The sequence below is a fragment of the Amblyomma americanum genome, chromosome 3 (assembly GCF_052857255.1).
Source record: "Amblyomma americanum isolate KBUSLIRL-KWMA chromosome 3, ASM5285725v1, whole genome shotgun sequence".
Classification (NCBI taxonomy): Eukaryota; Metazoa; Arthropoda; class Arachnida; order Ixodida; family Ixodidae; genus Amblyomma; species Amblyomma americanum.
Genome location: NC_135499.1, coordinates 75,196,567 through 75,221,393, shown reverse-complemented (window position 1 = coordinate 75,221,393; position 24,827 = coordinate 75,196,567). Strand labels below are relative to the sequence as shown.

General features: G+C 46.6%; 1 protein-coding gene across 1 annotated transcript in view; it reads left to right on the top strand.

Moving 5' to 3' along the window:
• LOC144123835 (uncharacterized) overlaps positions 1–24,827 on the top strand; it is a 92,620-nt gene that overhangs the window by 67,121 nt on the left and 672 nt on the right. Inside the window, exons 9-12 of the mRNA XM_077656574.1 lie at positions 1,483–1,674; positions 7,097–7,142; positions 15,929–16,051; positions 20,129–20,197. Of these exons, the coding sequence (XP_077512700.1) occupies positions 1,483–1,674; positions 7,097–7,142; positions 15,929–16,051; positions 20,129–20,197 (430 nt within the window). The remainder of the gene's footprint in view (positions 1–1,482; positions 1,675–7,096; positions 7,143–15,928; positions 16,052–20,128; positions 20,198–24,827) is intronic.

The window sequence follows — 24,827 nt, the reverse complement described above, 5'->3', positions numbered from 1 at the left end:
TATCAACTCTCTTCCACGAGACATTCTTCTAATCTCCCGCTCTTCCTCCTCTCTAGCACGTGTTGCTCGTCTTTCCTCCTCCTATTTGGCACGCGCTGCTCGGCGTACCTTGCGTTCCTCTGCTGCTCTGGCATCTCCACGCGCTTGTGCTCTTTCCTCTCCCCGCCTTTTCGCGTCGTCTTCAAACCTAGTAACACCTCCTCCTTAGTCAACCCTAACTTAAGCGCTAACTCTAAAATATCCTTGAAGTCCATCTCTGCTGATAAGTGAACACACCCTCAGAAGCTACTGGTGACAAATGGGTCCGAAATAGAATCCTGGCAGGCTCGCCAAATATTGTGTAAGCACACAGAAGTGTGCTTACGATGTAGAATGGTAAGCGCTCTGTGTCCGTGTAAGCCTACAAAGGAGAGAGAAGGCTTCGAAAGGGAAACTCCAGACACCACAGTTTATACCTGACTAAACCCCAACAACAACAAAAAAACAGCGCGCTACACATACACCAAGGTAACGGTGCAGAAAAAAGGCAGTCCTACCACACTAATGGTCCGCACGCGTAAACCAAGAAGTCTCACTCATACATTAAACGCGGGTGGTTCACACACTATCTCGAACGCGGAGTACGGACAGAATCCCAGGTGGTACCTTGAGACGACGCTTTTTCACGAAAAGAGTGTTTAGGAGTATCAGGTGAAGGGAGTCGGTGCCGGCACGTTGCCTTAGCTGGATGTTGGCGTTGGGGCGTCCTCGTACCGGTGACGAGGTCTGGGGAGGTAGTAACAACCGCTGGCTGTGTCGTCGTTCTGGAATCGTTGACAGAGGGCCCGAGTTCCGAGGACGGGGTCAGCGTCGTGATCCACACGACCGAGGCATCAGCGGGTGGGCATCACGCCTGGTCAGTAGGCCTGACGACCGAGCACTCCTGCAGCAGCTTACGGCCGTGCGCTAGCGTCCAAACCTAGAACGTTCCTCCTCAAGTTCACGTCGCCACCCCTCCTTTTATACGTCAATTTAATTTTCTTTTACATCCGCCTCGTTTTCGGTTTCGTCGCCTTCTCTACCTACTCCAAAAATGCCACTGCATACTCTTGTCTTACCTGTTCTGTCTGTCAAGTGCCAAGTACCAGTTAACGTGCCTTTCCTTCGGTCCGCTGTTTTACTCATCCCTCGTGACAGTAATTCTCAAACAGTCTCACCTTTAATTTTTACCGTGAGCCAAATGCTTTATATTCGATGCCTTCCACAATAGCGAAACGCAAGTAAGCATAACGTGGGCTGAGATTTCTGGCCTGGCCCAATAACACCAGGCTATTGGAATGTATCCGCAGCACTAAAACACTGTGTGTCTAAAGGCCTATAAAGTTGCTTGGCCATCCATCAATTAGACATACCGCAAGCAATCACCTCAGTCAGTTCATATTCACCCTAAGAAATGCTTCTGCTTTTTATTGTCCTGTTGAGTGCTATATTTTCCTACCTCAGGCACATCGTTCTCAATTACATCGTGCTGCTAGCATGGTCCTTCATTGCTCCGCTGCTACCTGAGGTCTACCTGCCAAGCATGCGACACCTCCCCAACGACAACTACATCTTAATGGGGAACGAAATGTTTCTACCGTCGTGCGTAAAACTGGCAGAAAAATTCTGCCCAGCTGGCATGGCTGTCGCATTGCTGTGAGTGTTGAACCAACCTTTCCCTCGCCTTATTTGAGAAATATAAATTGCTGAAGCAGTCTGTTCTTTACGTGCAAGGACTATGAATGTGTCTTTACCATTTAGCTCTTAGCAAAGACAGTACTAGATGTTTTAGACAGTTTTACTTGCCTCGTTTCGAATCCCTATCTTCCCAGCTCTGAATCCGAGAACTTCTGGTCAGAAGTCAATTTTTATGCTTGTCTGGGTGCCCTTGTGCTCAAAGCGCTTATGGATTTTATGTGAGCAGTATAACCCATGCAGTTCAAAAATCAACCGCGGAAGACGTGGCCTGTTCGGCCGGTGTGGTATTCGTTCTTCATAGATATGTTAAACATGACTTTGAGTAAAGCCTGCATCCAGGCAGCACAAGTAGGATGGTTCTCGCAAATCTTTTGCACGTTCTCACTACAAATATTCAATTCGTCGCGTGCTTTCGAGAAGTCTTATAGCAATTATCGTTTCATTTAGTCCTAGACGTACGACAGACAAGCTCCTATCGGGAAACAAATGTGGGATGCGAAAACTATAAATGGAATAATTCCGACAGCAGCCAAAGGAAATCATAAGAAATGAATGTGGATTATCACAACTAATTCAGGCTATACAAAGTGAAAGCTGTCACCGTTCATTGTGTTCATTGGCTGGCGTTGGCGTTGACAACGCTATAGACACCGGTCATATTGAGGAAGGGAAGGGCGCATAACTGGCTCCCCGCGTCAATGGACGCCTCAGTGGCGCTTTGAGGTATGTGGCGGTGAGGAAGAGAGATGTGGGCTGCATGCATTTGGGCTGACAACGTTGTGGCGGACACGCGGCACTGCAGCAGTTAGTAAAGCGTTCACTGAGTGACCAACTTCTCGCGGTCAACCATTAACTGCCACCTGACAGGGTGACAGGGTGGGTGCGCTGCCTATCCAGTGTGCGGAACGCAATCAAGGCAGGTTTTTGCAATTGGACAACAACGCCACGTACATGAAAGCGAGATGTGCGCCTTTCCTTTCGTGAAAATCAACGGCCTCTTCAACGTTACTAACGCCAATGAACCTAATGAACGCCGGCGGGTCACTTGTTTTGTTTGACTTTAGAGGTAAAGAAATGGGCCATTGTCTGTCTCACATCTCGGTGGACACCTGAACCACGCCTTAGGGAAAGGATAAAGGAGGGAATTAGAGGCGATATGCACGCGCGGGCGGCGTTCCCAAGGCTACGGCGCAGCTCCGGTTAAATGAAGGTCAAACTAAAGGCCACTACAGCTAAAGGCCACTAAAGCTTTCGCTTTAAATGCACAGCGGTCAAACTGATGTCAAAGAAGACATTCCATGCATACTCAAATTACTAAGAGAACACGAAGGCGGTAGAGAGAGAGAAGATCCTTCAATGTATACTGCCATCAGGATTTGGAGTTCGCAGCGGTGCACTTCTGCTTTAGTTTATTCACCGCTAGGCCCATATCCCGCGACTGGTTCTGCGTATATTTTCTTTTGGGGGGAGTGATGCTCTGCGATTAGGCACTGCACTGATGTCGCTGTGCACGCATCCTACGGGCGCTATTATTCTTGGCTGCCTAAAAGACAAACCGTGCGAACACAAGCAGCACTGCTCTTAGCGAGGAAGCACTAAACCAGAAACTCAGAGAATTTCAAAATCTATCTTGTATGTGCATCTCGGGAGCATATAAAGAGAGATGCAGAAGAATAAATCACATCAATATCCACAACTTGGAGTCGATCCCGCGGCGGCGTTGGCAGATCATTTCTTTGATACTATACGCGACCACTAAGATATCGCTGCATGCGACACGCCTCGTGCTAAACTGCAGAACAATCTTGCGCTGTGCATTGCAGAGTGTCGTCTTCATCAACTTCCGTCTGCGGCGCGAACACTTATGCGCTTTTCCTTTCACAAAACCACCGCAAGGTTTACCTTCGTTGATTTTGATGAAAGAAAAGACGCCTAACTGGCTTCGCTGGGTCAGTGGACAGCAGGTGGGTAATCGACATGAAGTTCCATAGCGAACATCGAGGAAGGCACACAACCCGAGCGCGAGCTAGCTTCCTCTAAACGATATTTATTTGGCGTATACAGCTTTATAAAGTAACAAGCAGGTTACGAGGACATAATGATACCAATGATTATCTTGTCAACAGCATGATGTGTCAAAACATAAAAACAACAAAACCACACAGGAACGAAAAACTGCTAGTGAGAACGTTTTACATTATCGCCCGCGGCCCTGAATTTAAGAAAGTTTTTTTTTATAATGTCACCGACGGGGTGTTAACACAATTCTCCATCCCCGCTTTTTGCAACGCCGTGGCTTCAATTATCGCTCTCGTTTTTTTGATCGCCAACCACACTCCAACTTCCATTACCAATCCTAATCATTCTTCTTCGGAAGCTCCTTTACAGACCGCTCAGCCCACCGGGAAATGGCTGGTGGATCGGGCTTTATGTGAAGCTCAAGCCCATGAACTTCAGGAACAGTAGGAGACCACTCTGGATGATTTATTTTCTTTTCGTCTAATAAAGTTGTTTCCATCCATGCATCCTCATCCTAGCGTCGTGGATCGGGCTTTATGTGAAGCTCAAGTCCGTGGACTCCTGCACTAGTAGGCGACCACCGTGGAAAATTTTCCTTTTTTTCTCTAATAAAGTTGTTTCCATCCCTCCAGACAAGAAACCTGTTTTGTTTTATAATGTTGTAGACGGACTGTTAACACAATTATCCGTCCCTGATTTTTCCACTGCCGCGGCTTCAATTATCTCTCTCATTTTTTGATCGCCATTTTTGCCTGCCACCAAAATTCTTCAAACTTTAGTCCCATTTTAAGAACACGGCAGCGATGACCCAATTTACCAGACAAGCCAAGTGACTAGCCGTGCTCACTAGTGTTTTTTTCTTGGTTTATGTGTGTGTTTTTTACGTGTCGACACATCATGCTCTTGACAAGGTATGCTTCTTCTTGGTACGCTAACGCTGTAAGCACCAAATAAAAACCGTTTATTGGGAGTTAGAGCTCGGGCTGGGTCCCTTCCACGTGGTACGCTATGGAGCCTCATGGACATCGTAATCGCGCTTTGAAGCATGTGACAGCGGTGTCCACCTACAAAAAACCGCGCTTTCGCACAATATTTTGTGCTTAGCAATGCTAAACCACCAGACCTCGTTTCCGGTGACATCCTTGTGCAATGAAGAGATTAGCACTGTTTAAAGGCTTCACGGGTGCAGTGAACGCCCTTTTCTATTGAAATCTTGCTTTTGCAATTCGGCAGCTTTCCATACATAGCACAAGTATCGCCAACGTGCTAGTTGTAATGCGTGTAATTTTCACTGCCGTCTGCTGTTGTCATGTGCCCTATTCAAGTGCCAATCCATCAGTGAGGTGGGCTCTTGGCTGCCATTGAATCATAAAGCAAATGTAGAGACATTCTAGAGATGTTGAACCTTAGTCGTCTAAACCTTCTTTGTAATTACAATACAGCGTAAGTAACGGCCGCAGGGGAGAAAAATGCCGTATCATTTAGCATTCAGTACAAAAGTTAACAGCGCTTGTGCACATTAGCATCAGCCCATTTTCTCTTCCTAACTCGCGGCAATTGTGCGGCATTCTTTTTGCCGAGCTATTGCAATCTCATTAAAAAAAAAAACAGACGGGTTTAGCGCTTGTTATACCTAGTGATACGATCGAACGCTCTCTTAAGCAAGGTTACGCATGGTTTGGCGCCGTAGTCGGTCCGGCGCGCGCCTCATCCATGGTGCGACTGAGCGACAGAGCGCCAGAGAAAGAGCTGTTTTAACTCCCGCTAGTAACCTGGAACAGCACCGGCGAGGCTCCGAGTGAGCGCAGCTGCGGCGCCTCTCCACAGTGACCCACGTGGTATTACATCATTTGCCACACCTCCGCTCCTCTGGCTCAAAGTCAAGCGCGCACCAAACTTGACCTTGGGAGTTGTAACGTGAACAGTAGAGCTTTCGATCTAAAACTGGAAACATATAGCCAGTAACAGCATCCTCCCGAAAAAATACAACTCACGCATGTTCGCTCTGCGGGCTTTAGATGCTGTTAGAATAACTGAAGTCTCTACCCCTTAAGCGCTCTTTTTTGCACTCTATCTCAACTTATATTCACGTTCATCGTCTAAACTGCTGGATAAAACAAGGGCAGATTGGATGATTAAAGATAGGCATCAGCTAACGAACCAGTAATAGTCCAAAAATATATTTCCTACAATGCATTAAAGAGAAACCGCTAAGTTTCCCTATAGGGGAGGAAAAACTACACGCTCGTGTTTTCTTAACATTCGTGAAGAAGTAATTCTGTCAGTGCAAGATCACCCGCCAAAAAATTTCAGCGCCATAGAAGGGGGGGGGGGGGATCTCATTCGACTCCGTAGCATTGAAGCTGCGGGGATAAAGGCAATTTCGCGCTTGTTTACTTCGTTTACATAGTGAACATGTTCTCTTCTATAGAATAATGTCACTCCCTGTCCTGCTGTACCACTAAACTTTTGAGAAAATTATTCCTTTTGACAGCTTTTATTTTCGCGCTGACGCCACCACGTGACACGCTTTGCAATGATACCTCTGCCAGCAAATAAATGTAAAGTGCTCAATGTTCAGTGCCAATTACAAAACCTTCTTTCCGTTGTTTTTTGTATTGTAAATTTGTTATGTTTTCTATGATGAACACCCCGCTATGTAATGCCCGGTAGGACCCTTAGGGCACCAAAACAAATAAGTAGTTATATTTCACGCCTCGTCAATACGTATATGCCACGAGAGCCCTCAAAACCCTCCGTCGGAGCATGCGGTGAAATTCTCAGAGTTAGTTTCTGCGCGCACAAAGATGACACAATAAGGACGAGGAAGACAGAACGGCGCGCAAAACACTAAAAAAAGGGTTCACTGTACGAGAAAGCTATTCCTGTAATATGCATTGAACAGCTAGTTGGCCCATTCTAAGTTTTTGGTCGTCTTTGGGTGCGCAAAAAGGACTCTGAAAATGAACCATCTAGCCCCACAACGCATAATACTGGAATGCGGTGTGATTCATTCCATTTTAACTCATCGATAATCTAAGTGCTCCACCACACTTCATTTAGCTCAGTAAAACTGTAAATTGATGAAAATTAAAACAAGCACGAACGTGACTGCCCCTCTGGTAGTTAAAAACATTTTCTGAAAAAGCATGTTTATGCTACTATTTTTAATTCTCGTTTTAAGGTCTGTGCTTTGACCGCTATTCGAGCCGGAGATGCACTGTAACAGCATTTTCAGTCCTTAACCATTTGCGAAGCCAGAAGGGAAATTTCTGGCTGCCGGACATCCTGTGCTTTTACAAAGGAAACCGAAAGTTTTCGCCAATTTCATTCAGCCCTCGTCCTTCTGGTCTCTTTGCAGCACCAAAGTTATGCAACTGAACGATTTCCAGTCAGCTTTCAACTGGGTAAGTTCCAGTGCAAGAGAACTGGTAGATTTTTCTGTATAGTCAGCACTCGTTTAGACAAAGAGTCGAAGCAGAACCGATTAAACAGCGCATGCATTGATGTTTCAGATAAAAATACTGATTATTATGTTGATGTCTTTCAAGATGACTGGCCTTGTTCCCCAGTGGTATTAAAAAATGACATGACCACCTTATGGTGGTCATGTCGACCTTATGAATGGGTAAAAGACATTGCAGAACAAAGGTCGGCAATGTCTTTTGTTGATATTGATAACGATGCATTGCTTACGCAATTTCTAATCCCTACCTTGTCTATGGCAAAGGCTTCACTTATTTATCTTGTTCTTTTATGCCCATTTTTTTCTATCACTGCGTATTCTTTCTATCACTCCCCATCCTTAATGTTTTTGTTGTGCTCGCCTAAGCGTTCTCTTAGGCAACCATCCGTTTGGCCAATGTACGAGTTGCTACACCAAAGCTGTATCTTGTACATACATGATGTTGTGGGCGGACGGAACGAATGGGTTCTGGTGCCTAATCGCGTAATCATTCTCACGAGTGCTATCAGGGCTGGTGGCCTTACCAACTAGTCCAAACAATCACCCTTCTACACACGTAACCTGCAGAAAAATGTTGCCAATCATAGAAGTGGTTTGCTGTGCAAATGAGCCCGCGTAAAAAGTGGTGAGAGTTGCCACTGTGTGCCAGTGCTGTAATGATGACTAGGGAAAAATATACGTCGAAGGGGGTAAGGCTGAGGAAGAGGACGCGGAGAGATGTGATTAGAGGCAGCCGACACGTCATGTATATAAACAGCACGCTACCAGCCGATGAGCCTTGATAAACCAGTCAAAAGGTGAATGACTGAGACGAGACTAGGAACGCTGCGACTAACGCAATGTGTCCCTTGTTTCTTGTCTGTCCTATTTCGCGTGCATGATTTTTTTGTTTAAAACTTTGTACGAAATTATCCAGATCGCAACTCTTCAGCCGATGTGTTTTGTGGGCATTCGGCCGCCCAAGTTTTCTGGCTTTGGTCCCGCCTTTGTTCTGACCACAACCAAATGCGCTTTGTGCTATGAAGTGGAACGCCTTTCCTCTGTTTGTTTATTCTCCGTGCATTCGTTTTTGGGTCACTGAAACGTATCAGTTGCAAGCAAAACCATCCGTTCTAATCACCTCCGCTGCATTGCTTCGCTTTGCTATTTAGAAACTTGCAGTTTAGGGAAAAGTGCTCAACCGCTCAAGCCACAATATTACTTGAGACCGTCAGTTTATTGTTCTTATTGTATCGCATAACATGAGTGAAGTGAACTTCGGCAAGCAACATGTGGGTAATGTGCATGCTATGCGGAAGATTGCTAGGGTATCGCATATAAGAGGATTTTGGTGTGGGCTAGTGGGCTCATACTTTCTACAACACAGCGCCCTTCCTGTGTTTTCTGTTTTTTCGTCTCGTCCTCGTTCCGTTGCGCTGTGTCAAACTATGTCGTAGAAACTATCATATATATATTGCTTTTTGATGTGTTCAGATATCTTAATTTCCTGTTTATTATTTTGGAAGTAATTTTGCGCGTACCTCTCGTACCGACTGCAAACGTTTCTACAACTTAGAAGCTCTACATTGATGCCCGAACAATCGGTGCACATGCATGCGTTTCAATGTTGTATTTCATGGAAAAAATGAAAAGAAAGCCAGCGAATTTCGAACATTTCGATGCCTATTCGCCGTGATTTAAAGCGCTGTTCAGTGATTCTCCAACGCGCAAGCCTATATTTTAGCCTCATTTGGCGTTTGTGTAAGAATGGTAGGAACTGGCCGCCTTCCGCAACATGTCGAAAAAAAAAGGCAGCCTTGAATTCCGCGCTGTTCTGTCGAGTCCTTGCAAAGATGCGATAGGCTGGACAATTATGTGCGTGCAGCGAAGAGTTCCTCATCCTTTTTCTTTTGATATCTTATTGAGCTTTTAAGCCTTGTCCATTTGTGCTGTATGTGCGCATAATGCAAAGTTTCACCGTCAGTTATCCTCCAGTATCCCTTGAATAAATGAAAAACTTTATTGTATAAGGGTTATTTCTCGCAGCGTAGGTGGAGCCCTCAGTCCAGGGCCCCAGCGGCCTTTGCAGTCTTGCGAGCCCTGTCGATCAGCTTGAGCTGCTCTTCAGGCTTCGAGCTGGACAGCGCAGCCTCACACTGCTCCGGTGTAGGTGTGTTGTTTATCGGCGCTGCCTGCATTTTCTGACAGGCCCATGTAACGTGGTAAAGCGTTGCGTGTTCACCGCATAGCGGGCATTTGTTTTCATAAGTGGATGGATAGATTTTGCTGAGTAAACTCAGATTGGGGTATGTATTAGTTTGTAGTTGTCTCCAGGCAACCGACTGCTGTTTACTAAGGTCTTTGTGGGGAGGCGGGTAGGTCCTCCGGAGGGCTCGTTGGTGTTCTAAGATGGCTCCATACCGTCTAGTGACTGCGTCCAGTTCCCCTTCGGTGCGCGCCTCCCGGTTGGCGTATGCTCGGGCATTGGCGTCCGCACATTGGTTCCCTTTGACAGCCTCATGGTCTGGTGTCCACGTGATGAAGCATCTCGTAAAAGTGATTGTCCTCGCCTTGAGTATGTGAATGGCTGCAGTGGATATGCGTCCACTGCTGTATCTTCTGCACGCCTCTTGCGAGTCTGTAATGATGTGTGCATGGGGCTCGTCACTCTGCTGGGTGATGGCGAGTGCAATTGCTGCTTCCTCAGCCTCGAGTATGTTGTTGGTTTTTATCGAAGCGCAGTTGATTTCCCTGAGCTGGTGATCCACCACGCTGGCTACCGAGCCATATCGGTGTCTGTATGTTGTTGCGTCAACATATAATACGTCTTTTGCCCCGGCGAAGCTTCTTTCATGGAATTCAGATCTTGCCTTTCTTCTCGCCTTATGTATATCTGGATGCATGTTTTTTGGAATCGGACTGATCTCAATGATCCTCCTGATTTCATTTGGAACGCTCGCTGTGCTATTGATTTCTTTCAAAGCGTCCCTCATGCCCAGCAACCGCAGCGTGTTTCTGCCTGTTGCGGACAGCATCAGTCTTGTTTTCTGCGCGATAAGGTGGGCCTCGATATGTTCTTGTACTGTGTTGTTTATGCCCAGTTTAAGGAATTTCTCCGTCGAAGTGCTGACCGGCAGTCCGAGAGCGCATTTGTATGCTTTTCTAAGAATTGCCTCCAACTGCTCCTTTTCTTGCTCGAGCGGTGTTTGGTAGGGGACGCCGTATAAGATCTTACTGACCACGAGGGCCTGTACTAGCCTACATGTGTCTTCCTCCTTCATACCTCTTCTTCTGTTGGAAGTTCTTGCAATCATCCTGGTGATCTGTGCTGTGGTATTTGCTAGCTGTCTGATCGTGTGATCAATACGACGGTTGCTTTGGACCCACATGCCGAGGATCCTAACTTTCGATACTTCTGGAACCTTCGTTTCCCCTATGTAGATATCTATGGAGTTTTGCAAATCATACCCTTGTCTGTAGACTCTGAGCACCTCGTATTTTTCAGGGGAGCATGCAAGTCCACAGTGTCGGGCGTATGCGTTGACCGTGTCTGCCGCTCGCTGAAGAAGCTCTTGTTTTTCGCCTAAAGATCCCCTTGTCACCCAGATTGTGATATCATCTGCGTAGGTGGGATGCCTGATTCCTTCAATTTCTTCGAGCGCCCTTGCTAAACCAATCATTGCAATATTAAAAAGCATAGGTGATAGCACAGAGCCTTGTGGTGTTCCTTTTTCTGGGGTGTTGAAGGTGTCAGTCTTGATGCCTCCTATTCCAATGGTAGCGGTTCGGTTAGTCAGAAAGGCTTTCATATAGTTGAATATTCTCTGCCCATAACCCAGTTTGCTGAGCCCCTCCAGCACAGCCCTGTGACTGACGTTGTCGAAGGCCGCTTGAAGATCGAGAGCGAGCAAGATGTTTTCTCCATATTTTGGAACGGAAGTAAGCACCTCCTCCTTGATCTGCAGGAGAACGTCCTGTGTCGATAGGTATTTTCGAAATCCAAAGATAGTGTGCGGCATGAGTTCGTTGTCCTCATGGTGGGTCTGTAACCTGTGATGCACAACTCTCTCGTACACTTTTCCCAAGCATGATGTTAAGGAAATGGGTCTAAGATTGTCCAGGTTTGGAGTCTTTCCGGACTTCGGAATCATTACTATTTCCGCATGTCTCCAGTCGTCCGGGAGGGTCCCCTGTTCCCAGTGTTTATTGATGAACTCCGTGAATCTTTTGATTGAATTGTCATCCAGATTCCTTATCATGGCATTGGTGATGCCATCCCTCCCTGGTGTTGTGTTCTTTGTGACGGACATCACAGCGTGTCTGACTTTTTCTATGGTAAGGGGTTCGTCCAGAGCGGGATTCGTTTCGCCCGTGTATGCCAAGCTGCTGTCGGCGTATGTTGCATTGCCGATGTAACGCTGCTTGATGTTCTGTAGCATTTCCTCGTCAGTGCCTTGGAACTCGTGCGCGATCCTTTGGGTCGTCTTACGGGTTTCGGATTTTGTGGTGGTTGAGTCTATGAGAGCCCTTAGCAAGGCCCATGTCTTGGCCCAACCTAGAGTCCCCTGAAGTTCGTTGCACTTTTGGTTCCAGTCGCGCCTCGAGAGCTCCGTCGCATATTCTTCAGCTTGTCTGGTGACCTCAGCGATCTTACGCTTGAGCCGCCTATTATGCTTTTGCCTTTTCCACCTTTTTAGTAGGCCCCGTCTGGCGTCCCAAAGGTGTAAGAGATGTTTGTCCACCTCGGGTGTGTTGGTAGTGAGGGCGACCTTTCGAGTTAGTTTTCGCCAGTCTGTCTTGATTCTTGCGACCCAGCCTTCTATGTCGGTGATCTCAGCGTCTTCATGCTGTGCCCTGGATTTCCTATAGGCTTCCCAGTTTGTCAGTCTAGCCTGGCCATGTTGTCGCCTGATCGGGAGGGTTTCTATATGGATGCGCAGGATGCAGTGGTCACTGCCTAGAGTTTCGCCGTCGTTTTCCCATCTTGCGTGCCTTACCCCTTTGACAAATGATAAGCCTGGGCACGAATCTCGGTTGATGCTGTTCCCCACTCGCGTGGGTTGGGTGTGGTCAGTGATGAGGGTGAGCCTTCTACGATCAGCTTCCCTGGCTAGATCCCTGCCTTTCGGGGTTTCCCGAACGTAGTCCCAACTTTTATGCCAGGCATTAAAGTCCCCCAGAATAACGATACTGTTCTTGCCTGCTGTTTCTTCTGCTTTGCCTAGCAGGTAGCTTAAATTGGCTTTCCTCTGGCTTGGCAGGCTGTACACGTTAAGTAGGAAGGTGCTTTCTTGGCTTCTCTTTTTGGTAATGATTTCTATAAGGACGTGGTCAATGTCCGTTCCGTCGATGTCGTGTCTGATTGCGGTGACTGCTTTTGCAACCAGCGTGGCGACCTTGCTTTGCCCCTGCCCCTCGTAGACAGAGTACCCCGCGAGAGTGAGGGAGCTGCCGGTTTCCTGTAGGGCGATTATGTCTTGCGGACAGGTGCAATTTGTGATGTGTTGTTTAAGAAGACCCTGCTTTCGGCGGATCCCACGGCAGTTCCACTGCCATATTTCAAGGGTTTCCAACTTGACCGAGCGTTTACGGTTGCTCGCCATACTGGGATGGCCTGTTATAGGGTTTTCCTCTGGATTTCATGGCTGTGAATTGTACTAGACGCTCTCTATCCTTGCGCGTCTCGTCTTAGATGTTGGAGATGAGGTTGCTAATATTTGCCAGTGCATTGTTAACAGCAACCATGGCAGTTGTAAATTCCTGGCGCCCTATAGTTGTCGCCTGAGCTTCGTCTGTTTGCGGGTTAGTGCTGTTCTGCCTTGTTCTTTGGGCCTTTAGTTCGTCTATCAGATCGTTTAGTTTCTGTCTCAGCTCGGCGTTTTCTGCCCTGAGCGTCTGAATTATTTGTCTTAGCTCTTGAACGTCCTCGTTAGCTTCCCCATTAGCGTTGTTACCTATCACTGTTTTCTGTGTGTTTGTGTTTTTTGGAGCAGTGGGAGAGGTGGGGAAAGATGCTCTTTCCAGCTCACCCTGGTTGCTTCCTCCTTTCTTGGTGCGGTCTTCTTCTGCTCCTGCTTCTTTTTGGTTTCTGGATCCTCCCGGGTCCTGGACGCCGATCTCGACTTTGATCCTGACCTCGATGCCGATCTGGACTTGGATCTCGAACTGGAGTCCTCGCTGAACCAGCGTTTCCGGGCCCGGCCGCGTCCGCCGTTGTCTCCGCCGCCTGGTTCCTCTTTTTTTCTCGTCCGTGGTCTCGGTTTCCTGAGGCGTTCCTTGCACTCCTTTGCCCCCGTAGGATGCGCTTCCGTGCATAGCACACACCTGGGCTCGCAGGAGTGTCCGTCCTCGATCACTGGCTCGGTGCATTTAGAGCAGACGACAACGTCAGGTGTTGGGCACACGTCCGCCCTATGTCCGGCCTTTAAGCATGTATAACACACTTGCCGCGATGATCGATAGAGGTAGCAACGTATCTCGCCGCCGTAGTAATAGACGTAGCGCGGAACGATCTTTCCCTCGAAGGTAATGACCGCGCTTTGGGATTTGCCAAGCATTCTTGCATAAAGTATTTTGACTCCTTGGGTACGTACCCGGAGATGCGATAGTAGTTCAGTTGGCGTGGTCCCGGCGTCCACTCCATGAATGACACCTTTGCACGAATTGTCCGGCGCGGCCACGTAAGCTGTCACTGCATAGTTCTTTGCAGCAAAGCGTAGACTTGAAATACACTGCACAGCACTGGCAGTCTCCATGCTTGGCGTGCTGAGTATAGCGATGTTGTATCCGTTGTGCAGCCGTATAAGGAAGCTGCCTTCGTTGCAGATGTCTGGTTTTCCGCATGCTTTGGTTATAGCCCGGGCCATCTGATGCGTGCTCAGTTCGCTGATGTTGAGTCCATTCTTCGGTCTAAGGATGACTTTGAAGTCGTTTTTTGGCAAAGGAGGTAGCTTCTCTCGCCGAACGGGATTCCACTTGAGTTTGGGTTGGCTCAGCGCTGAATTGTCCGCCGCGTCTGTCCCGGCCTCTGGAACGGCAATCAGTCTCGAGTTCTGGTATTTGGCAGTGAACCATCCCCCGTTGTCGATTGTTCTCTTCTGCGAGAGGTCCGTAGCGCTGTCGGTAGCGTGGTCGGTAGCTTGTCGGTAGCGTTGTTGGTAGCGTTGTCGTCGCTGTGAAGATTCTCTTCGAGCGGTGTCGTGGCTCCAGCCGACGCCGCCGCGTCAGCGTCCGCCATCCTCACGGGTGCGGCGTGAGCTGTAGCAGCGTTCCTTCGGGCCGACGGCCCGACGCCGCCTAGGCTTAGCGCGGCGTTCTCTGCCTTGGATTTTCCGACGGGCAGAAAATGGCGAAATCTGGACTCACGGATGTAAAGCGGGTATCCACGGATTCCGCTTGATCAGTAGGAAGCGATGGAGTACTCCATTTTCTACTGCGTTGATGTTTGCCGGGTGTAAGGAGGCGTCGAGGCAGGAGCACTTGCGAAGGGCGTTCTCTTCGTCTGGCCCCCTAGCGGCCTTTTCCAGTATCCCTTCAAATCCTCACAGACCGTACTTGTTTCTTTCGGTCAGGCACGAGAGGGACATGGGTGTTGTAGTGCCCCCTGTCGGTGGCGTTGATCAGCTAATACGGGCACTTTGGGATGATTTAGATGAAAGCGGCAGGTTACACACGTTCTAAGCATAAAGTAAAGTTTAGTTGCTCATAAGCGTACCCTCAAGCACAGTTAAACGGCTTAGAAGTAGAGCTTGTGGCGGAAAATCTCGCTTACTTTGGGTGGACGCTAATGACGAATATATTGCTTAAAATCCGCTGCACCTCCGGGGTTTCCCAACAACATTGGACTAACGCCATTAGCACTTAAAGCTGTCGATCAACTTGGCCTACCATTCGCTAACCATTGTGATAAGCGCAGTTAGCACAGCGACTGCTTCGGATAGACGGGGGTCCTGTGATAGATTACTGGAACAGGACTAATGCTTCTTTAACTGTGAAGTTTCTGTGAAATCTGAACATTTTCAGCCGTATATGTTTCTTACGCTGCATAGTAATGAAGAATTACTCCCGTATTTCGAGTCTAGTCTACCTTAAGGGATGCCTAATTGTGCGAATTTGCAGCGCACGGCCCTTTTGTGACGTCCCTAAGCCATGCTATTTTCACCACCGGGTATAGCACTTATCTTGCTACCGTAATGGGGGGCTTTTTTTATAAACGTGTATTGCAAATTTCGGCATGTGTTGCAAGCATACGCGTTGCAGAAAATTCCTTAGAGCTACACTTCGAACGTGCTACGAGAGAGTAAGCATCTGTCGGCTACGATATCTTTAGATATGCTGGCTCAGTGGTTATGCGGCTCAGCTGCTCACCCGAAAGACGCGGGTTTGATCTTGGTCGCAATGGTCGCATTTCGATGGAGACGACATTCTATAGGCCCGTGTGCTCTACGATATTAGGTCACTTTAAAGAGTCCCGGATGGAAATTTTCGAAGCCCTTCAATAGGCCAACCCTACAAGCCTAATCGCTTTGTGACGTTAAGCCGACCATAAACCCCAACACAAAAATTCAGCCTGACATTATCAACCAAGAAGCGTAGATTTATTTCAGATGCTAATGGACGGGATCGAACGACATAGTACTGGCACAATCACACCGGTGGCAAGATTTTTCCAAGCAAGAAAAGCAATATATTTTACTTTTTCATGCACAGGTTCGTGTTTACTAAATTATTGCCAATTTCTCGTTGCAGGGAACTGCTGTAGTGGACATTTACCGAAAGTACATGAAGGCATTCATTGACGGCATAGAGCCCGTGATACCAGGAACGGCAGCAAAAACCGACTATTTCAAGAACTACGTGCTGACAACATATGTAAGCCAGTATCCTCTTGGATGCTCCTTGAACACCTCCAGAAAAAAATGTCTGATGCCATGTACTTGCTATAGTTCGACAGGTAGGGAGAGGAAGTAAGGAATTAAGATCAGATACCTAAAGGGGCCATGACATGGTCGTTCTTCATATTGCAGTTCTGTGCTTCAGTAACTAATACAAAAGCTTATGATTCAGTTTCCGAAATTTGACTGCCCTGGACGCGCTCTATATTAAAAAAAAGGCGATCGAAATTGAGAACGGAAAACTCCTCCCACCGGCAGCGACCGCCATATTGAATGCTATCGTGACGTCATCAGGGCATACACGGAGCAACGTCGTCTGCTCTCGTTGCTGCAATGTGCGCAGCGAGGTCTCTTCTCCCCTGTATTTCCGCGGGCGATCGAAGTGACTGGAGCATATATGAGTGCCTGGTGCCGCAAAAGCGTTAATAATAGTAACGCACTTATTCTTCGGTATAGGTATCGGGTCCGGTTACACTAGGCCGATGGGACGCGATCGGCGGTCGGTTGGCTGGTCGGTATGCAAATGCCATTGCTGACACACTGGTCTGTCAAGCTAGACCGACGCCGACGCTTCTTTCGCACCTCTTCTTTCGTGCGCTCTTCTTCTTTGGTGCCTCAAGGTTACTCTAGTGCCACTTCGTGATAATTTGAGTTTATTTATCGAGCCAATCAATAGCGGACGATAAATTGGTAGCCAGCTACAAAACGCCGCGGCTTTCACGGCGCACATCGGCGAAGGCATGCACGGCACGTTGCGCTTTTCACATACGAGACCACTTGACTGGTCAAAAGAAACCACAGTCATAACATAAAAATAATATGTTCATGAGCGTAAATAATAAAGTAGAAGTCCATCGATGTCTGTTTCCTCAACAATCAGAAAAGGGATGCCACGAGCAAGTCTGCTTTCTTAAGGATCACTCAGGTCGCCTACTAAGCTGACGGCTTCCGAAAAGAAAACACTGGAAATGAATTTTATTTCGATAAGCTAAAAATAACTTTTCGAGCGACCGCCGTCAACGGTGTGCATGCAAGCACCTCCACAGCGCGCAGCAGACGATGCGGGGCGGGTCACTTTAAAAATATTTACCGCACAGAATCAACTGAAACTTGGGGGAATTTTAATTTAATAAGTTGAGAATATAAATGCGATAAGCAGGTATGCGTGAAAATAGGCTGTCATGGCCTCCCTTACATGTTATACAGGTATAGGGGGAGGGGGTGCGATTTGTAGTGTTTCTGAACCGGCTCAAACACTAATAGCATAGCTTTAGTACTAAAATCAAATATGAATAGCGTAGGTAAGTACTGAATTGATTATTAACGCGACAGAGATAAGGGCCCCATGTCGCTGAAAAGTTGGTGTCGTCGGAGTCGGCCGTGCGCGAAAAATTACAGCAGCATTAATAAATAAACCGAGCAATAAGGCAGAGCCCACTAAAACCACACCCTCCGCCTCCTCCTCGCAATTTACGCCACTGCCTCAACAGATAGCGCGCGACGGCAGCGCAAGGAAAGGAAGGGATGCCTGTCACATATTTCTGTGGGCAACCCGCGGACCGTGCCCCAAGTGAAGGAAAATGAAATAAAAATCGGTTTTAAGGACAGGATGTGAGGCCTGTCTCACATATCTCTGTGGACACCCGAACTGCGCCGTAAGGAAAGCAAAATGAAATGAAAATTGATTTTAAGGAGAGGAATTAAGTGGCGCGTCTGAAATATCTCTTGTACGGGCACAGTGGGGCCGTGCGGGGACGCAAGAATCACGCGGGGAGCGGCGAACTACGCAGCGCACATCCAAAGCGCGTACACCACGAAGCTTGCTGCCCGTTCCTTCGGCGCAGAAGCTATGCTGGCGTTCGTAGCATCGAGTTTGTCGCGAACAATCTGCCGACGAACTACCACTGCAACTTGAGTCCCGCGCGTATCGGCAAGGCGCCTGGCAGCGCTTCTACGCGGTTTTCCGCTCCACGCGCCCGTTTCACCGGTCGTAGAAGAGCAATTTGTCTAACGGGCAAGGCGTCACGCCGAACGGGTGATGGCGTTCCGTGGACTCTGACAGCACCGCGACACGCTGTCGCGTTCCACTCTCAAAGGCGAAGCTTAAGCGTCCTCCAATATTTTAATCGAATGGTAGAAGAGCCGAATAGAATCCAGATCCCTCAAATATATGATTACTCGCTACTTTGGAAATATTCTTACGGAACGAATATTAATGCGAAGCACGGAAAGTGGTGGAATTATAGCTCTACAGCTCTGTGGAAAAACTAATCACTGTTCTGAAGTAGGGAACATGCAACACGTAGTCAGTGTATTTAGTCTCTGACCGCCAAACCATATCGATGGGAAAATTACCTCTTCCTAGTGATGATAACAGCGAACAAATTAGCGCTAAATCTCGGTTGTTTTGAAGGATGAGAGTTAGAGCCATGACCTCCAATATCGGTGACGAAGGCAGGGTTTCCTAAGCATGGCTAAAGCCTGTCGCATTACCGATTCTTGATGACCAAATGTGTGAACATTATGAATGAGGACACACGTATGGACCACGCCGGGGCGCGGTACACACCCTCGTTTATAGACTTAACGATGCAGTGGGCTGTGCGGCGTCGCAGGAGGTGCTGTTTTTGAAACAGTCGTCTGGAGAAAAGGCGTGCCCTATCTGAAGTTTTAGTTAGTTATTGGAAAGTTTTTGGAAACATGAGATTCGGTTAAATTCATTTCTAATATTGTTGAACATACACGTCTTGATTGAAAAGGAATTCGATTCTCTATGCGCACACATCGAATATTCGTGCAGCCCTGGTTTTTATATATTTATATATTTCCTTATTTATTTATAGAATAATACTGCACTGACTGAAATCATTTTAGCAATGTGTGATGACAAAACTATTTCGTATGCAGCGAAGGCCAAGAAATCAAGTTCATTGACAAGCAAGCGATAAGGAAAAGAAATACTGGCGGTTTAGTATTTCTCACCACAAAATATTCTGCGAAAGCTAGTTTCTGCAAGCTGAAAGCTGATGAAGACGACTATGTGGAATGCACAGCGCGCGAATGTTGAAGTTTATGGTTTATGGAGGTTTAACGTCCCAAAGCGACTGAGGCTATGAGAGACGCCGTAGTGAAGGGCTCCGGAAATTTCGACCACCTGGGGTTCTTTAATACGCACTGACATCGCACAGTACACGGGCCTCTAGAATTTCGCCTCCATCGAAATTCGACCGCCGCGGCCAGGATCGACCCCGCGTCTTTCGGGCCGGCAGCCGAGCGCCGTAACCACTCAGCCACCGCGGCGGCTCGAATGTTGAATGTTGAAGTTTAACACAAGGCCTGTTCTGCTGCGGCGGTGACAGTACTCTCGTGCAATGGCCAGAGAAGCTGATCTGTTAGCGCCGGTAGGAGATAGAAACCCAGTCACGGCACTATTCATTTTTTTCCCAGGTCGGAAAGATCACCGCCATTCAATGTCTTGATTTCTCGCCATTTCCCATTTCACGTGACTAACTTCAGAGGCTTCACCACGCACCCGGATTTCCCAGGTTATGAAACCAATAGTGATTTCGCACTGAGTTGCACACACGTAGAAGGGAGGATCTGGGCGCCAGGTCAGATATCGCTCTGGTAGGCAGAGGAGATTTGGAATTTTGCGGATAGAAGGTGTCAGGGTTAATTGGACGTGTGTGGGAGAGGCCGTTTTCGTGCAGTGGACGTAGCTAAGCTGATTCTGTTTGTTTCGAGCACAAACAAAGAAATACAGAGGAAAAGGTTCGACACACACGCTTTTACTCTGCACTCAAACCTTTATTGCTGGAACACATGAATTTATACGGAAAAAGAAAGAAAAGATGATAAATTTATGATTAATTTCCTTGTAGTAAGGAGCTTCCGAGCTTCGACATGAGGTCAAGCATTGACCAGTATACTGGCGCTTGCGTGCTTTCATTTCTCCAAAACATATATTCGTAGACATTCATTTCAGACTTTCAGAAAAAAAACACGAATTCGTAACGAAATATTGATCATGCAATCTTGCTTTTATCTTCTTCAGGGAGGACGGGCGATGCATATCGGCATTTTGCCAAAGTACAAGGACCCCGTCACAGATTTGAAATGCGACGTAAGTACGCCAACATTTGTAAGATTTTATTATTAGAAACCGCACGCACTGTGTCTGTTGTGATTCTTGCCGAAATTCAATAGCACTGCGACACCAATCGCGGCGCTCACACAAGCGAGCGTTAACATAGCTGTAGCCCTGTGCAGTCAAAATGGTGGGTGGGAAGGGGGGGGGGGGGGCGGTAGGGCCAAGGCGGTAGAGACGGCAGCGACGCCCTCTCGGGACCCAGTTGCAGGTGTTCGTCTCTTTCGACGCTTCTGGTGCACCTTTTCTTTTTATTCTGTTGCTTTCACGGCCCTGACTTTGTCAACAGAATACTCTAAGGTTCTAAACACTAGAGCCGTTTTATAGAAGAGTCCCCTGTAGGGCGGAAAGGGTTTCCTCCCCAGGCCATTACTGCTGCGTTAACTTCCTTGTCCCCTTCACCGTTGGAGCTCACACCTTTCCGTTCATGCTTTTAAATAGGTGATGAGTAATTAAAGTGTACTTCCAGACATAATTGATAGCCGCCTTTCCCTGATTACGTCCTGGGTACACCGTATACGTAGTGCGCATTGGCACCATGAGGAGCCGCTAAAAGCAGAGCATGTTCGAGTTACTGTATATGCTGCTGGAACGCCGTTACTAAACTGGACAACAATATGGAGCAGTGGAGCATGATACGGCAATGATGTTTTCTTTGCCCGAAATGTAATGTTATCCAAATTATGCTTTATTTTACTGATAAAACTTGGGTGCCTTGGCCTTTCCACTGTGTATTTGTTGGCGCACCCAACATCGTCAAGATGTCAAATAAACATGATTCTGATTCCAAACCAACTACGAGTGGCCTGCACATTGATTCCTGTACTGAAGTGGTCTTTCGATAATACTTAATGAGGAGTAACTCTAGCTGTTCCTCGTCTTTTTTTTGCAGGTACCAATACGAGCGACTTCTACTAACACTGAGGACGATGTCGTCTTGCTGTATTTTATTGATGCAATCAAGAAAACATCGAATGAGCTGTGGGATATTCGCTTCATCAATGCAACCTCATATGAGTAAGTGCGGACGTATTAGCTTGCGTCATATTCAAACGAGGGCAAAAAGAATGTCACGGTTTTAACGTAGTTCAATCGAGTAGGACGTGTTAAGAGCACTTCAGACAACACAGCCTAAAAGGCAGCTTCATGCAAGATCTAAATGAAAGTTCAAACTCAAAGGTCAAGGCCAGACGTTGACGATTGACTCATACCTCAAGTTTTTCAGCTTTCCTAGTGAAGTGGTGCTTTCTCATCAAATAGCTTTATACTTTCACGCCTACGTATTGCCTAGATACGCGCAAATTGGTGCACATATTGCCCGACGAGATGTCTTAATTGGAAACCCCACCTGTATTAGAGTAATTTATGGGCAAGGTGGATGATGCACCACGAAGGCGTGCGGGCATGCCCGCGCGTGTAATGCGCGGCGTGCAAGAAAGAGGCTTGCACAGCAGCAGCTGGGAACGAGAGTTCTTTTTAATAGACAGTCGCAGCGGCGGGCGTGGCACTATTTTTGTGTACAGTTTTTACGTATTCCCCTTCCCCTTTCCATCCTGGCTGTCGCTCCTTTCTTTATCTTCGCCCTGTTGTCCTCTCTCTAGCCCTCTTGTGTCCGCTAGCCGCATCTCACCTGCTTCTGGTGTCGATGGCAGATGTCGCGGGTAGAACCTTTTTAGTTTAGTAATAGGCAACTTACTACTACAACTACTTTTTATGGAAGCAGAGTGAAATAACTTTTTACAACTATAACAAACACCGAGCCCCAAAGGTGAAAATATTCATCGGAATTGCGCTCCTCCTTCTAATGATCCTGCTTTTTCATCAATCCCTCCCCCCGTTAGTAGTGACCTGCTGGGCCTTAGGGTACTCTGAAATAACTAAATAAATAAAAAATAAATCATTCACTAAAAACTAACTAAACTAACTAAAAACTAACTAAAAAAATCACCTCCAATTCACACAATAACCTCGCTGAAATTAAAGCTAAATTTCCAAAAGCAAATGTATGCCTAGCTGTCGACTTCAACTATCCCTAAATCGATTGGCATAGCTTAAGTCCGCGAATGCGTGACGGTAATAATTTTCTTCATTTAACTCTCGATTACTCATTGGTTCAACCAGTGGATAAGCCTACCCGGGAGAACAACACGCTCGACCTCGTTTTCGCCACAGTCCCAGACAGTTTAAGCGCTATTTCTTATTCTGAGGGATATAGCGATCATTCGCTACTTCATTTCATGCTTTCCTTGTCCTCATGCACACGTGCACTAACGCACAAGCGTATCTTTAACTATAACCGTGCTGACTTCAGTGCACTAAACCTCGGCTTGCAACGTTTTTGCGATTCATACCTTTTGACGTTTGCTCAGTGTTCTGTCAATGACAGCTGGCTCTTGTTTAAACACCGCTTGCAGGAATTAATGCACATTCATATTCCACTACATTCAATTCACGTAAACTCGTCTAAACCATGGTTTAACCGAATGTTTCACGCAATGAAAAACAAGAAAAAGCGACCTTTCAAAGCAGCTAAACTACTTGGCACACCAGCTTCATGGCAGAAAAACAAAACCGCCGATAAAGAATATTGCAGTGTCATCCGCAAAGCCAAGTTTAAATACCATTCTCATGACCTTCAATCGCTTATGAAGCACCACGTCAAAAAATTCTGGAAAGAAATATCGCCTACTGATACTGCGCCTCTGAGTTCCTTGTTTGATGACTTTGGTGGTGCAATCAGTCAAGAAAGTTGCCCGCATATTTTGAACGACTATATCGCTTCAGTGTTCACCCAGGAAGACCATTCCACTATTCCATCATTACCTGATTTAGATTACCAATACAAGAGCCCCATAGAAATTAGTGTCACCGGCATTGAAAATCTTATTAAAAACCTCAAGGTATCGACTTCCGCCGGTGTTAATGATGCCAGTTCGAAAATCCTCAAAAACTCTGTTAAGCATTCAAGCAATATTCTCTGTCATATTTTTCGTCAGTCTCTAACCACTGGAGATATTTCAGAAGACTGGAAAATTGGAAAAGTCATCCCTATCTTCAAGTCAGGTGATAAAACAAATCCCTGTAATTATCGCCCAATATCATTGACATCCGTCCTATGTAAGATTCTGGAACACATAATCGTACCAGGCGTTGCTAAGCATCTAGATATCAATAATTTCTTTTTTACTGACTAGCACGGGTACAGGAAAGGCTTCTTCTGTGACACTCGACTACTAGAATTTACTAACGAACTATTACAAAAAATGGACGAGAACTTTCAAACAGACTGCATATTCTTAGACTTTTACAAAGCATTTGATTGCGTCGCGCATTCACGTTTAATAGCTAAAATTAATTCCTTCAATATAGACTCATTAACAATCACATGGATCAGAAATTTTTGTCATCTCGCAAGCAGATCACATTTGTTAACGGTCACTCGTCTCCACTTAGCGATGTACTATCTAGTGTACCTCAAGGTTGCGGCTTGAGCCCATTGCTGTTCCTGATTTACATTAATGACCTGCCATCTAACATTAAATCATCCATCCGCTTGTTCGCAGACGACTGCATTATTTAGCGCAAAATACGCTCATCGGCAGATCAAACAACACTTCAAATTGACCTCGACCACGTAACCACTTGGTGCACAACATAGAAAATGTCACTTAACACCAATAAATGTAAGGTAATGACATTAAGCCGAAAAAAATGTAACTCTTCTTAAAATTACTCACTCAGCAATTCTTTAGTGTCTCATGCCTGTTCATACAAATACCTTGGTGTTCATTTTACAAGTAACCTCTGCTGGTCCACTCACATACAGAAAGTAACCGCTACAGCACCATGCACATTAGGCTACCTAAAACGTAATCTCCACGGAACTCCAACCGCAACCCGTAAGCTTGCCTATCAAACATTCGTTCGCCCACAGCTCGAATACGCATCACCGGTCTGGTGCCCCTATCCGGCTTATTTAATAAATTCTCTTCAGATGGTTCAAAATTGTGCAGCACGTTTTATTTCCAGGAACTACGATCGCCATTCAAGCGTATCAAACATTAAATCATCACTCTCTCTTTCTACATTGGAATCACGGAGAATAATTGCACTAATCTGCTTATTTCACAAGGTGGTCTCTAATCCCAGTCATTCAACACTGCCTATTGTACAACCTCGCCGCACATCACGCCGTTTAAACAACCATTTAAGCTTCCAACACATTTCTGGTAAAACCGTACCATATAATTAATCCGCCTTGACGCAGGCTATTATCGACTGGAATGGTCTTCCAGAACACAACGTCAACATACGTGATCCTGTTCGTTTTAGAGCTGAAGTGACCACAATTTTTTTTAGTTACTAACGCGTCATTAACTATTATTCAAAGTTCTTGCGGATCAGTGCTCTGAATTAACAGTCAATAATGTACTCTTTCGTAGCTAGCCGAAGTAACCACCATATTTTTTAGTAACCAACGCGGCATTAAATATAGTATAAAGATATTCTTGCGTTGTAGTGATGTTCTAGTTATGATCTTGCGCTGTTGCCGAAGTAACCGCCATAGTCTGTAGTCATTAACTGTTGCATAAAGATGTTCTTGCGT